Here is a 16,131-nt window from a genome sequence, read left to right on the forward strand (position 1 = left end):
GATTTATTTCCAATGATGTAGAGATTCTACCTTCACTTTCTAACTTGGGCCAGGACTCAATTAAAGCAACTACTATGTGTGATGCTCTCTGCAGGCGCCATGGCGGTGCAGGAGATAGTCCTATCTGTCAGTGACTTCGAGCCCTTGAGTTATGAAGCGACAGCCCTGAGACTTGGGACAGGTTCCTGAACTGTCTGCTCACAGGTGAAAACACCTCCAACCCCACCTCTGTGGCTATATCATCCCATCTCCTTTTACCTTTGTGGCTTTTCTCTGACACTTCTCTCAATTCCCCACATTTTCCTATGGCTAGAGGTAAATTCCTGGACAGTTGAAGAAAATGAGAGATTTGGGCCCAATATGCATCATTTTCCATGGAAAGTGGCCAGGCCTAAGGAGTCAGATTTTAAATTGAACTCATACTCAGGACACAGCAAAAGGAAAGGCATGTATATTGAATAATCAAAAGATAATTAGTTCTCAACATCAGTTTTCCAAAAATTTAAGTCAATGCTTGGAGACATAGTTTTAAGGGATCAATTTAAAAGTTTTCATTTTTTATTTCAGGATCTACTAATGTCTCTGTGTGAGATTTTTACAGTTTTCTTAGAGATTGATCTTTTGGTTTAATGGGACAAAAACCATACGCTTTGTTCCCCTCTGCCTCTAAATCCTGGCTGTCTTTCAAGGTCCAAATTACATCATAGCTTCCCCATGATGTCTTTCTTGATCATCTTAACCCATGCTGTGCTTTCTCCACTTTAACTGATTAACTGTTTAATTCACTCATTCATTTATTCATTCATTCATTCAATATACGTTGAGCATCAGTTAGTTGCCGGTCACTATTTAGGCACTGATGATACAGCAATGAATACAATAGACAAAAATCCTTGTCTTGATAGAAATTACACCCTAGTGAGGAGAGTTAGAAAATAAACTACATAAATACAATATATCCACCTATCTATATCTATCTATATAAGTAGACAGATACAGAGAGGTAGTTAGATGGTATACCAGATGGACATAGAGTGTAAGTGTTATGGAGAAAAATAAAGCAAAGGACGATAAGGTCAGCCAGGTAGGGGTTAAGAGCTGCAATTGGAAACAGGGTCTGGGAAAGCTTCACTGAGAAGATGACATTAAGTCAAGACCCGAGAGAGGTGAAGCAATAAGCTATACAGAAGTCTGAGGTGGGCTCAAGCCAGGTGTGGGCAGGGCATAACTAGAGGCTACAGCAATACAGCTGGAGTGACCACAGGGAGGGATAAGCCAGGGAAGCAGAAGCAGTTGATGAGTTGGGATGGCTATGGACAGATGACTTTTTGAACGTGAGCTCTTGGGAAAGTTAGTAATTACGACTAAAATGCATACAGAAATCATATTTACAATATCATTTGTTTCTTTGATTCAGAATCAATAATTCCATTGAGACACAGGCTATAAGGAAGAGGAAGGCACTGGAAACCTACCTTTGCAGAATCAGAAACGTTATCCCAGTAAGGAGAAGGGAAGTCCACTTGCCCCATCAAAATCTGATCAAAAAGCACCTCCTGGTCATCCCCGCTTCTGTTTAGATGAAGGACAACAACGAGGAATAAACAGCAGGAAAACGCCAGCTCAGGGTGTATCTTTTCATTCTTATGCACTGAAGCCCCTCCTTTCCCCGCAAATGTATAAAATGTGTGTTTTTAAGCAATTCAAAATGTCAGTATGGAACTGTTTTGGCAAATTAAGAAAGAATGAGTTTTTAAATTATATGAGGAAGATTTATGGAAGGCATGTAAATTAGCGTGCACGACATGGAAAAAACAACAAGTTCTTATGTTCTTTTCCAGCTGTAGGCTCCTTTGTGCGGGGAGGCCGAATGGATCATTCAGAGAAGGGAGAAATGCTTTGTTGGTGCTGAATAAAAGATCGCTGCCCATACCCACGGAATGGAGGGAATCCACAGAGCAGGATGTAAGTGATCACACCAGCTGCCCAGATGTCCACCTTGAGGCCATATCTGAAGAAGTAAGTGATGTCAGAGTTAGCAAAGTCAGGTCAGGACAAATTATGGGGCATGGTAAAATAAATGACTCTTCTATCATAAACCAAAACCCAAACCAAACAAAAATTTTAAAAACCCACAACAAACACTAAACTACAACCCACTGGCTTAACAGAATTCAAGAAAAGAATAAAAAAAAAAAAAAAAAAAAAAAAAGACTATCTAAGGCACATGACTAAAAATAAAAATGCCTACCTTCCTACCTAAATATCAGTAAGTGAAGGGTTTCAGCAAAAATGTTTATTATAGTCATATCAATTTTCAGATAGAGATGGACCCCTGAGACTATTTCACTCCTGAATTTTAGAAATAATAATTACACATAAGACATTTTCCAATTTATAAAGCACTGACATACATTATCTGATTTTGTTTTCCCGACAACTCTGTAATTTGTCCAGGATAAATATTACTGCCTATTTTAAAGAAGAGAAGCCCAAGGTTCAGAGGGTAAATAATTTTGCTCAAGATCTCACAATTAGTGGCACAGCTGAGTTCCAGCCAAGGTTTTCAAGAGCCGAACCAAATCCTCCTTCTACCCCACACCACTCCTTCGCAGCAGGCCGTCAGAGCGCCCACCAGAGATAACGGCACTGCCTCGAGGAAGGGCAGGCACGGGCATAGATTGTGGGCTCGCAACTGACTCAGATTTGATGAACAAAAAAGCGCTCATTACCTCTCATCTCACGCTGGGGATTTCTCCTCTCATCTGTTCTGTATTTCTGCCTTTCTGGTCTATGGTACAAGCAGAAAAACTATCTCCACCTGTCACAGTGGAAGATACTACCTAGATTGTTAGGTTTGGGTTGGTGCCACTAATGGGAAGAAATAGTCAGGCTGTCTCTCCTTGCTGGCCCACCCTTCCCCCAACCTTCTGTTTAAGGACAGTGCTTCAGAACCCTGCTGATGATCCTTGGCAAGAAATGGGGCTCTTTACTGAAAGAGCCTTTTACTCACCTAGACCTGAGTTCAAATGCTGACTCAGCTACTATCTAGTCATGAGCTTGTAAGTCAATCATCAGAGACTGAATTTATTCAGATGCAAAATGGGAATCATATCATCTACTGGAAGAGTAAGGATTAAGTAAAGGAGCCTGGCATATAGTAGTAGGTCCTTAGTAAGCATTAGGCCACCCCACAATCTCCCCCCATTCTAGAGATTTTCATTCATCTGTGTCGGCTGCACTCAGAAACCAGCCAATTCCCAGTGGCCCTCAGATGCCTGAGGGTATCTGCACTCCACAGATAATCAGTGGACTGCCAAGAGGACCAAAATGGGACCGGAACTGGAGAATAAGGACAGCTGAGAGAAGTAACCACAGTAGACTGTACTCACTGCTCACAGCGATGTCTGTTTCTTTTTTCTCCAATAGCTAGTTAATTACCATCACTGTATGTTTCTCTGTTAGTCCAAACATTTTTTACTAAGGGGTTAATAACTGCCATTCTACCTTTAACAAAGGCCAGAAGGAAACTTTAAACAACATTGTAGTAACTGGCAACTTGATGGGGAAAACAGAGAAAATGGCTCCCACTTTCAAGTCAAAAAAAAAAAAAAAAAAAGTGAAAAATATCTGATAACTAGTTCTGTCTGGATGGGACAGAACACTCCTATTTCTTCCATCCTTGAAGCCAACTAGCTATTTTGCAAGCACAGTACTGCAGTAAATACACAAGAAGTGTTTACCCAGTCTCTGCAATGATTTCAGGGGCCACATATGTCGGGGTGCCACACACGGTGTACAGGGGGCCGTCTACAATGGTGGCCAGTCCAAAGTCTCCCAGCTTCAGCGATTTGCTGCCGTCTTGGTGTTCGTACACCTAAAGTAAAAGTAAAAGGTGAAATTGCCTTAAAACCAAGAGCTCAAAAGTTCTTTCCTGAAGAAATGAAGGACACTGTGGTTTAAATTTAATATATGTTGATCTAAAACAAATAGACTGCCAGATGTTTCTCCAGCAGAGATGGGCTTATTCGGGATCAGCACAGAATTGCAATTCGGGGTCTGCACCCATGGCAAGTCATGTCCAAGTCCCCACATGGCAAGGGAGGCAGATGCATTTACAAAGAGGAAAAGGAAGTTGGGAGGGTTGTAGAAAACAAGGCGTCCATGGCTTTTCATGGGTTGAGTTCTTGCCAGGAAAGAAGAGGAGTCTTTCTTCTTCCTGTTGGGCTCTGCTATGATCACAGGGAGTGAGAACGCTGCTTCTGGTCTCCTGACTCTATTTAATTGAGGTTTTGGTATATTAATTTTTTACCTGTATTTATTATAAAATAAAAAATCAGGCAATTATGCAAGGATATACATACAAGAACATCTTTATATTACTGCAGAATTGAAAACATGGTGAAGAAGCCGCAAATGGAAATTTGTTAAATAAATTACGGTATGTTCATACAATGGGAGCCTACATGACCATTACAATGGTGACGTGGGTTTACATTTATTGAAATGAATCAAGTTTGGGAAGTGAGGACAGACTTCAGACTGGTTTGCATAAAATGTCTATTAAAGAAAAAAATATGTACAAAGAAAAATGTCTGGAAGAACATCATATTGGTGTGTCTGTCTCTGGGTAGTAAGATTATAGGAGATTTTTCTTCCTTTTGCTTATCTGTGTTCGATGTTTGCTACAATTCAAATTGATTTGCAGAATACAATGAAATACAGCAAGTTTCTAGTGTAAAATCTCCAATTTATGAAAATAATGATCTCTTCATTTTAATATATCAGAAGCTTTAAAAATGCAATTCTTTAGTAAATTGAACAAAAAATCCACACGTCTATTAAAATACCTTCTTTTCAGTGCCCCACTTTTCCAACAAGATCTATTTACATTTTTTTATTAATAATTGAAAGGGATATTAACATTTCATTTCACCTGTGGCAATTTGGGAAGATTTATCAGGTGCAGAGTCAGCATTCTGTCCAGGTCTCCTTATTAAGGCAGTAAAAATCTCTAGTCTTTCACCCAACAAATCAAGAAAAGGATGCATGTGACCATAGGCAAGTATTTAAACTGCTTTAATTCTAGCCCACGATCAAACCAAATGGATCTGTTCTAAAACGTATGCCAAACAACGTCTATTATTTCAAAGAAAAGATCAAAGGGCATTCAGAATTCTAATTCAGAGCCCTCCACTGGAATCAACAGACACAGAAAAGAGAGCCACAGTAAAAGGCAGTCGCCAGGAGATGCCTCAAGGAAATGGCGAAGTTTTCCACGTACGTCAAAATAATCCATCCAGCCAGTCGAGGCCTGCATTTTCTCCTGTTATCGCGCTATGATCATCTGTACTTGCTACAGCAGTTTGAACCTCACGCACAGCAAGGCACATCTCCACACATTAGGAGCACCGCTACCGTTCACACACCATGTCTGCCTTCCTTTGGAAAAAGTAGATTTCACTTTTCAGTTCACTGCAGCATCGAGTGCAGATGTTTGGCCAGCTAAGCTGCAGTATCAGCAATGATCATTTGGATCTAACTGTTTTGGCAGAAAAAAGGCAGTCAGATCCTCTTCTCTGGAGAGACTGTGTCATTTCTGGGCAGAAAATATTTGTTTACATTTTCTCCACATTCAGAACATGGAGTCCTCTCCCTGAGGGCTCAACCACGATCAAGTCTGGGCTGCCCTCGGGCAGGTATCCAGAGGCTTTCAGGGCCACCTGCACCTGGGTTGTTAGGGCAAGGACAGCTGTATGTCCCCCTCAGATGTGGCTTTGCCCAGTTGTCCTCTGAGATGGACACTGTCCTCCCCAGTTTAATAAAGCAGCCATCCAGCGCTGGTCAGCATAAACAAGTTCGAGTCATGGACTTTGAGGCCTCAGAGCTACAAAACACAATATCCTCCCCAGTCTAAATGCTCTCAGGCAAAAGAAATCCCTAAATTGTAGTCTTAGCATGTCAGCCATTCAGGCCATTCAAAAGACAAGCAAATGTTTTTCATGAAAAGAAATCTGAGCTGGAAATACCTAGCAGATCATCTAGTTTATTTCCCAGACAGAGCAGAATTGTTTACTTCCCTAATTCCATTTTGTTACCAATAACCTTTCTAAAATGCAGAATAACCTCTTGCTTTGATGTTCTGTTAGGTCCAAACGTTCATGGTGCATGTTTTGTGAGGTGGTGCAGATTTCAAATTACACAGCTCCATTTATACAGAGATTCTGTGGCTTTTTTTCTAAACATACTATCCATAATCACCCAACTCTATTCCAAAGTTGGATAAAAGCACATATTGGCAGATGCAGTCATAAGTCACATTTTAGTTCAGAATATGACCACGTAATTCTCCTCCATGTACCAAAGGCCTTCTTTTTAAGCATCTACATTTTAATAGGAATTCCATCTTACGTATAGCCATGTGCCAGTTATATTTAATATAGCTGAGCAATAAAGTTCAAAGTTTCAATAACTAAGAAAAAAAGCACTAAAAACTTACCTAAAGTAAAGAAAATGAAGATTATTTAACAGTAATAATTCTCTTAAAATAAACCAGCATCATTTAAATGAAATATGTAGAATCTATCATTTTAATGTTCTTTTCATCTCTCTTTAATCACTTCTACATATCCCTTTTTTTTTTGCTTTGAAAACCATAGAGTAGAATTTTCATGAACATATAAAGAGGTTAAAGTGATGCTTATGAGAGACAGTTAAGAGCTAAGAGACAAAGGCCTAATCCACATAATTGAAAACATTTCTAGACCCAAGTACATTTGAAATGCTTCAGCAAAATGTTTTTGCAGGTGAATAAATGCCCAGGCCCCTCATTTGGAATTCTGTTTAACTTACTTACCGTCAGGCGGGGCAGGAAACAAGGTTGCTTTGGGTTTTTCTCTGTCAACACTTGGGGAGAAGGATACAGAAGAATATATTGTAGTGTTTCCTCTCCTCCCCTGGGAGAGCGCCTTTCCTAAGTGCTGCCATGGGCCCACCTCACAAGTGGACTCCCCAGAGTGCCTGCTGCTGCCTCAAGTGCGCTCACTCTTATTTCTTCCCAAGCCATTTACAGAGGGGCAGGATTGAGGCCGTTTAAAAATGTAATTAAAACTTTGTTAAAAATCACAGATTGCTGAATATATGTGTTTCAAACGTGCGCGTGAACGCACACACACATACTCACAAAACCGTCTCCAGAAAGTATTTTCCCAAATGGCAGCTATAAATTCACTTTGAACTAAGTTTTTAATTAAACCTTAGGAGTCGGAAAAGCTTCTAACACATTCGCATCCAAAACACAGAGTCCTTTGCCTTCTCCCACTCTCTGAATCGACTTCCTTAGCTTGTCTCCTCATCCTGACCTTCTTTCAGAAAGAACCTTAACAGGCTGCAAGTATAAGCTTGGACAGGCCGACCCGGCAAGTGGGGTTCTGGTGTAAGAAGAACTTTTCTGCTGTGACTGTATTTTAAAGCCTCCATAACACATGCGCCACACGTGAGGTGGGGTACGTTAATTGCCAGTCAAAGCGTATTCACAACATGAGATACAATTTTATGTTCATCCCACGCCCTTTAAATACTGTAGATGCTCCCCCCCGTTTTAAACAACGAGGGGCTATTAAAGAGACGGAGATTAGTGCAAATTACCCAGTATGTAGTGCTTTCACTGTTTTAACTAAGCAATAAAACTGGGTAATTGTACAACACTAATTGAATGCAGCTACACGTAATTGTGGGCTGCCATATGTATCCTATTACCATAAAGACTGTCAGTATTTTGTAAGCTACTCTTGTGATCACTGCAGATGGCTACAGTCAGAAAAGTTGTTCTCTAGGGTTTATTATATGGCTATAAAGACATCCCATGATTTGACAGACTAAATGTGTTAAATGGCAACAATTATGAAAAAGGTTCCAATTAAAAGCTGAAGGCATGTCCTACCAAGAATAGATTTAGTGAAAGGTCAGGTACATAGGTTTTTGGCACACTGGTATTTCACACAGGAATTTTCTTTTTTAAAGAAGAGTTTTATTTTTGTTTCTTTTTCGTTTATTTGGGGTTTCGTAGTGGCTGTAACTTGCTGAACAGTAGATGTTTGGGCATATGCCTGATTTCCCTTGGATGAGAAACTGAGACCATCTGAAAAAGTTATTTGAAAAAATAAAAGATTTAATATAGTCATAAAATGCAGCCGGTGGCCATAAAATAATGTGAAAATTCACAGATAACGTGAACCCAGTCAAATGGTTTCTGAGATTCCCATAATAGAGAACTAAGAGCTGACTAATATAACAGATGTGTTGGAACAAACACAATTCTCAATGATAGTATGAATTCAAGGAAAACCCTGTTGAAATGCTGGCTAATGAATCGTTAGTAACCACTGAAATAGTTTTCACAGAGGATCTCAGGAGGTACTAAAAATTATTTCACCAAATAGAATTTAACAAAACTGGCATGACATTGACAAAGCCATGAAAAAAAAGTGAATTTACTTTTTAACAAATATGGTATCTTTTAAAAAAAGACATTGATTTCCTTCTAGCCAAGGTGTTTGGCCTTTATGATGTTTCCTAAAACCAGTGGATTAAATTTAACCTTTAATCTTTAAGAAGTGAAGTGTAACAACATTTATGCAGGGAATTATTTTGCAAAATGCACTTTATAGTCTCCATACTTTGAATTAAACCTCCTGGAAAAAAAATTAACTCTTAAAAGAACCAAATTCAAAAAAAAAAAAAAAAGAACCAAATTCATTTTATACCCACATGTAAAACCTTTATGAAACAAAAAATTAAATGAAATAATAAAAATAATAAAAGCTGTACAGAAGTCAGAAGAGGGGCAACAACATTAGAAGAAAAAATAAAATAGCTTTTCAAAGTGTTACCCTAGAGATATCTGGGAAGATGGAGAAGTGAATAGAAACTCCCGGAAACCTGATTCTCATCCCTCCTTTAAAACAGTCTTGAAACTATCTAGAAAGGAGTTCTATGCAGCTGCAGTGAGATGCACAAAACACGCACATTCTGGATTCTGTAGTAATTGTACATCCCAGGATTTTGTTAAAATTGTGGGAACTCAATGTCACTGCAATTCTTAAAAACTGTTACATTTTTGTCACACAAGTAATATCCAATACGTCACTGTAGGAAAATTAGAAAAGACAGATAATTACAGAAAGAAAGGAATTAAACTCACCCATAATCTTGACACTTAAAAATAACCATTGTTAACCTTTGGGGTATAAACTTCCAAGAGCTTTCTTTCTCTCTCTTTCCTGTTTTTCTTTTTTCACTGGACAATATATCCTGAACGTTTGCCCAAGTGAATAAGCATATATTTACATCATGATTTTCAGTGGCTGCTGGATATTCCATTGTATGGATGCACCATAATAATAATAATCCCCCAAACTACTACCACTGCCGTTTATTGAGCCCCTGCCAGGCCTCCTGTTGAGGACTTCATGCTCAATATCCCATTTGATCTTCACAACAATACAATTAAGTAATATTACTGCTATTTTGCAGATAAAAAAATTGAGGATCAGAGATGTTATGTAGCTTGACAAATGTTACACAGCTAATAAGTGGCAGAGCCAGAACTTAAGCTCGGGCATGTCCAAGTCCATGATTCTAACCAGGATGTCCGCCTGCCTCCATATCATGTCATTATTTAAAAAATCAGTGCCCTGACGTGAGTTGTTTCTAAATATATATTTTTTTCTTTCCATACCAAAAAAACACTGAGATGACCATCCCTATGTATGTATATATATCTGATATTTTTTCTTTAGGTTACATTTTTAGAAGTAGAGTTACTTGGTCACAGGGTACACATTATTTAAGGCTTTAGTTACATATTACCAAACTACCTTTCAGAAAGGTTCCATCAAGTTAATCTTGCACTGATTCATATGAGGTGATTGGTATCCCCATAAATTTGCCAACCCAGTATATCATTATTATTAATCTTTGCTAGTCCAGTAAGGCCATGTCATTTTAAAATGAAGTGAATGAACACACCATTGTAAAGCAATTATACTCCAATAAAGATGTTAAAAAAAAAAATGAAGTGAATGATACTACTCAAGTCCTAAATGACAGAAGAAATGGCTAGTGGAGCAGACAGATGCTGATCAATCCTGGGGACACACTACACTTTTACTTCCTGTCTTCTTCCCCCGATGGAATCACAGATCCTTGGAGAAGGGCCCTCAGTGAATGCTTAGTACAGTAACTGGCATATTAGTCTATTAAATCATGTTTGGGGAAAATGTTCTTTTTCTTCTATTTTCCCTCAACTTTTAACCAAATTCAGAGAGAAGGAATTTTTTTCTAAACACCTATGAAAAACGATCATTCCGTTTCTGCTTGGACATTTTCAATGACTACAAGTGACCTGAATAAAAGCCACTGACTTTTCAAACAGGTGTAATTGTTAGAAAGTTTTTCCTTATGTCAACCTCAAATCTGTCATTAATGTCTTCTCTTTAGTTTGAGTTTAGTGCTCACATACACAGCACAAAAACGTTCTCCCGTCTTACATCTGGCAGCTTTCGATGAGGGCCAATCTGTTCCACTCTCACCGTCCCTTCTCTGGGCTGAACCCAGGCCCCTGATGTGATGTGTTTGGGTCCCTCCCACCTGCTGTCACGTGGTATAAGCAGGGCAGGGACTCTCTTGATGGCGACACTCTTTCAGTGAAAGGAGTCTAAGGGCACATTGGTATTTTTGGCAGTTGTGTTACACTAAGACTCACAGTGAACTTATGGTCAGTGAATAGCCTTTAAACTGGGCCAAATTTTCCCATCACTGTTTTTCTGCAATGGTCCTTGAAACAACTATACCAAAACCAACTTAGTCTATAGAGATTTATGTTTATCTCGTGTTAAATTTCATCTTACTGATTTGGGGCCTTTATGGAGCCAAAGATAGTTTTGGATCTCAAGTCTGTCATTTGATATATAGAATACATCTTCATCTCGGCTCACTGGCAATGCTGATTAGGGCGGGGCTAGTGACAGACTCCTGTGAGATCCACAGCTCCCTCCTTAGGGTGATCCCCAACCCGTTCATCAACACTCTTGGTGGCTCAAGTTCATCATGCAGTGAACTGACTACAAATCTACTCAACTGTGTTTTTTTTACAACCTCTAGCACTCCATCTGTGGCACTGTCCTTATCTACCAGTGTAGTTAGTGATCCTATCACAAAATGGGTTTATTTGGGGATTAAGGGTCATGGGATTAAGACAGAAGGAAATCCATGATCTGGTGAGCTCAGTGTTGGCTTGAAGTGGAAACTAAGAAGAGCCGGAGCCAACCTATGGTCATCACTTGGGGGAAAACAAGATAATTTATTACTAGATTCAACCCATTTCATGAAAATGAGGGTCATTAGCTGCACATGCCATTTTGATGGGCAGCGAGGAACAGGCACGAACACCTCGACAGAGAGTTGCTAAAAGAAAATTTCTGACCAAGAGAAGCAGTAACCCTGAGAAACTGCTTTCTCCCAGACAGTATTAAGGATTTTGGAAGCAAAAAGCTTTTTGAACAGAAATTTTTATATCTCAAGAAAATTACTGTGTTTATTTCTGGAATCTAATAAAAACTAGTGATGTAAGTTATTTTTTGCCATAAAGACTTTAATTTTCCTAAGAAGGAGGCATCTGCATATACATTTTAAAAAAGACCCTCCCAACTCCCTGCAAAAAACAGGCTGCCACTGATGATTTTTGCTGCCGAGGGTACAAGCTTGCCATCTAGTGGTGACTCATGTAAACTGAAAGCAGTTGATCTCAGACCATTTATGGGTTTGTTTGTTTTTTTTAAAGCAAAAGGTTCCCTTTTGTCATAAACTATCATGGCACTCTCACCCACACACACACACACACACAAAATGGTTCCATGCATAAGTGCAGCTGGGGAAGCACTGTAATCTCTCCCCCTACTCAGAGAGTTTTAGTCTGTGGCCAATGTAAGTCCTCAACATAATAGATGAATTGAGAAATGACTAGGGCTTGTCACGGTGGGTCTGTCCTCTATTATGTGAAGTATCACCATTCACTCACTCTCTTATCTAATCCACCCTCTCATTCACCTGTCACTCATCCATACGATCACTAAGCACCAGGCCTGACGATTAAAGCAGAAAGAATCACGTAAAATCACTGGCATGATTAACTTATTTTTTTAAAAAAAAACCCTTAGTAACAATGCAATAATACCATTATAAGAGCTATTCCTATTGGGTCAGTTCCCAGTTTTTGCCTAAAATGTAGCTGGAAACATCACTGTAAGTCAAACTTTCTCATTAAAATGCTTTGACTTGATCAAATACTTAAGACTTGAATAAATCATCCATATGATTAATATAGATCCTTAAGGCCAAGCTACGATATTTGTATATTGTTCTATAAGACTTAAAAATAAAAAATTCTAAAAGTTCTGCATATGCAATGATGCTATATAAAATGAAATCTATAGCTGAAATGTCTACATTTATAAATAACTCTTTGCTACTTATAACAAACATTAAACACTTAATTAGCAAAAATTTATCAGCAGTGTAACAATTTAGGGGTTTTTTGAGGTCTCTTAATAAAACAGTAATGCAAAGTGTGCAGTGAGGCCTTTTTTATTTCTTTCAGTTTCCCTGTAGTTAGAAAATGGATTGAAACTCTCTGCATTAAATTTATTATAGCATTTTCCCAAAAATAGTCTCTAGCTCTACATTCTGCCACGAGATGGCAAATCCATGCCTGGGAAGATAGTAACATTTTAAAAGCAGTGTCAAAAAAGATGAAAAATGATTGTTATAACGTAACATTGTACTGTTAAACAGTTTTATTTTTAGGGGTAATTTAATTTTTATTACAAATAAAAGGGGAATAAAAAAGAAGGGAACTAATAGTCCCATGGTATCACTTTATCTTCATACAGTCCCCTTAAAGGAGGCTCAAAGAAGTTAAGTATCTTGTTCAAGGTCAGAAGACTAGACAGTGGAAGAGTGAAGCCCTTGGTTGTGAACTTTTGCCCATCTGACTATAAATCCTGAGTATGTGATTTTGTGCTTCCCATGACAATTCTCTCTTATTTCCACATAAAGGTCAACAGAATATGACGTTAATAGAAGTCTCAAGTGCAGTTAGTGATGTCATTCTAATTTTGTTAAAATTATTCTATTCTTCTACCTATTTTATCCTATAGTAGATTTATCCCTGCAAACCTCACCAATCCTTACCACTCTCCTATAGAAAGAAATTACTATACTGGAGAAGCAGAATTACTTTACTTTTTCATATATATTTTTTAAACCTGCGTTATGAATGACTGCAATGGTGTGTGTGTTTGTGTTTGTCTATATATATGTGTACACATATAAATATATATATGTGCATATATACATTTTTCACATTCTTAAATTAGAAAAGGGAGAGAACTTTTTTTCTTTTTGGGTAATTTAAAGTAAAATATGTTCAAATGAGCACAGTACTTAAAAAGTATCCTGCAAATTTTCATTTTAGTAAAAGCACACTGCTATGTAACCATTTATGGCATTTATAGAAACAGTGCTCTGGTGAAAAGCAGGTTGAACAACGGGTACACAAAACTGAACTGCAAAAGCGGAAAGGAAAATGAAACTTTAATTTTCAATCCCTGAATTTTCGGAGCTTAGAGAAGTTTTTAAACAAAGGCTCAGTTGTAAGTCCGTTCCCATGAGACAATCCTACGTAAGTCAGGACACAGGGAAGAATGAGTGCAGACAAGGCACTATGCAGAAGAGAATGTTTAGGCTACTGTGGAGATGTGGAATTTGAGGGGCAATTAAGTCAGAACTCCATCATTTGACCTCAACCGCCTTCATTAGCCAGTAGCTACAAGATTACTAACTTAATTGCAGTTAACTAATTGCTTGTGTATTTATTTCTTGAATGCCTGTTTTTCCTACCTGAATGCCCCTCCGTGAAGGCATATGTCTCTCTGATCCCTGGCACAGAGCAAGCACACAGTAGACCTCTCTCCCTAATTCACGGCTTTATGTAGTCTAGTGGTTAAAAGTTTGGGCTTTGGAATAGGACATAGGTTGTGACCTTGGCCCTTCCACTTAAGAGCTGTGATTACCTTGAGTGGGTCTTTCAACTTCTAGGCACCCCGTTTCCTCACCTGTGAAATGGGACAGTAATAGACCTTACCCCATAAGGCTGTTGTGAGCATGAAATGAAATACCGAGTGTAAAGTCTTTAGCATGGGGTGAGCACAGAGGTGGTTCTCCAGGACAGCAGATCTTCACAGCCTTTATTGGTAGTGGGAGTTGGGTTGTTCATCTGCTGTTAAACTTGAGTGTTCATTCAGATCACGCGGGGAGCTGGTTGTAATGCAGATCTGCACCCCGTCACCAGTCAGCAGATTCTGATTTGGTGGGGCTGCAGGGAAGCTCAGAAACTGACATTTTTAACAGGCGTCTGGGAGTAATTCTGATGCAGGGGGTCTTTGGACCACCGTTGGGGAAACACTGCTTTAGAAAGAGAATCCTCATTTCCCAGATTTCTGAAGAGATGGTCAAACTAACAGTCATATAATACATGACTCTTGGGGTTGGATAATGAAAGTAAAAGGAGAACTAGCATCTCGGGTGGGGGGTGAGAAACTGAATATATTTCATTAAAATTCCACCCTGAATAGCCAACAAAATTTATGATACTCCCACATTCACTAGTTATAGCTCCCCAATGCCCAGCCCCTGTCTCCTGAATTCTTTCAATACTGTCCCCTTAACAATGGGATTAGGAGAACATCCTCCTTTGCTTGCGTGGAGAACTCTCAATGTTTCCCCAGAGATACGAAGTTCACGAAAAGCAAACCAAACAGGCCTAAAGGGAGGACAAAATGTCTCTGATCTTTAAATCCGTCTTCATCATGGTTATTTTTATGCTGAGGGGCTGGTGTCTTGAAAACTCACAATGATTTATTCTCTTAGCTCTTAGATCAGATTATTAGGATGTAAATTGGGAGACTAAGACAAAGTCTAAAAAGGCTTCCATTTTTTTTTTTCCCCCAAGTAGAAGCTTTCTAACACAAAAGTGCTGTTGATAAATAATGTAAGTGTACATGCTCCTCATGACTGTCCTGGCCTGGCCCATGGTCTCAACCACAGCCCTAGACTTCTTGAGCTCCATTCCTGTACCCCTGCCTCGGGTTTTTATTTGCTAATAAATTACGTGCTCCTAACGGTACACTAACCCTGACAGATCAACTTAACAGACTAGTTTCCAGCTAGTTACTGAAGGCCAGCTGGAAACCAGCCTTTACGGTCATTTTTTTTTTTTAAGAAAATGGAAAAGAAAAAAAGAGAGAAATGTTCATATTCACTCATGAGTGCTTGGAACTCAAGACGTCCTGGAGTTGGAATCCCTCTTACCAGCAGATTCTCTGGCTTGATGTCACGGTGGACAATGTTGGCGCTGTGCAGGTATTTGATGGCGCTGGCCAGGTTGTACAGCATCCCACTGGCGTCTCGCTCCGTGTACTTGTTAGTGGAAGTGATGGCATCGAAGAGGTCTCCTCCCTGAGAGAGGGCAGCAGGAGGAGAAGCACATTAACAGCTGGTCCGATGGGGCTGCCTGGAGGGGCGCCTGACACACTATAAAGGGAGTGAAGGACGCGTTCAGGGTCTCTGGGTTCCGAGGGCTTTTCCTGCCACCTCTCTCTCAAAGGCCCGGAGACCTTATAGTGATGTCTCTCCCCACTGTGAGAGCCAGTGACATTTCCTCCAGAGCTCAAAGGAAAGAGAGAGAGAGGATTCTCTGCCTTTCAACTCCCAGCCAGGGAGGGGAAGCGGAGCCAGGTCTCCAGGGCAGAGGCCTTGTGACACCTGGGAATCCTGGTGGCATGTGCTACCTGCCTCACGCCAACTGCCAGCAGAAGGTCAAACTCATAATCGCAAATCTCCCAAAATGAGAAACAGGTAACACTGCAAACTGCACCCTTAACAAAATGTTCTGCTGCCTTGTGAAATTAACACCACACACAGACACGCACACACACACACACACACACACACACACACAGAGTTCTCTTCGTTCTCTAGATTTACGTCTCTTGGAGTGGGCGTAGTTTTCTT

At 39.6% G+C, this 16,131-nt stretch overlaps 1 protein-coding gene across 7 annotated transcripts in view; it reads right to left on the reverse strand.

Moving 5' to 3' along the window:
• DCLK1 (doublecortin like kinase 1) overlaps positions 1–16,131 on the reverse strand; it is a 330,012-nt gene that overhangs the window by 33,085 nt on the left and 280,796 nt on the right. For all 7 annotated transcript variants that reach the window (XM_082365403.1, XM_082365402.1, XM_082365401.1 and 4 more), the window contains 4 exons: positions 15,430–15,576; positions 3,744–3,877; positions 1,934–2,011; positions 1,476–1,572 (listed from right to left, as the gene is read on the reverse strand). In XM_082365403.1, coding sequence (XP_082221529.1) covers positions 1,476–1,572; positions 1,934–2,011; positions 3,744–3,877; positions 15,430–15,576 — 456 coding nt within the window. The remainder of the gene's footprint in view (positions 1–1,475; positions 1,573–1,933; positions 2,012–3,743; positions 3,878–15,429; positions 15,577–16,131) is intronic.

Source organism: Balaenoptera borealis, assembly GCF_965194805.1.
Source record: "Balaenoptera borealis genome assembly, chromosome: 18".
NCBI classification, from domain to species: Eukaryota; Metazoa; Chordata; class Mammalia; order Artiodactyla; family Balaenopteridae; genus Balaenoptera; species Balaenoptera borealis.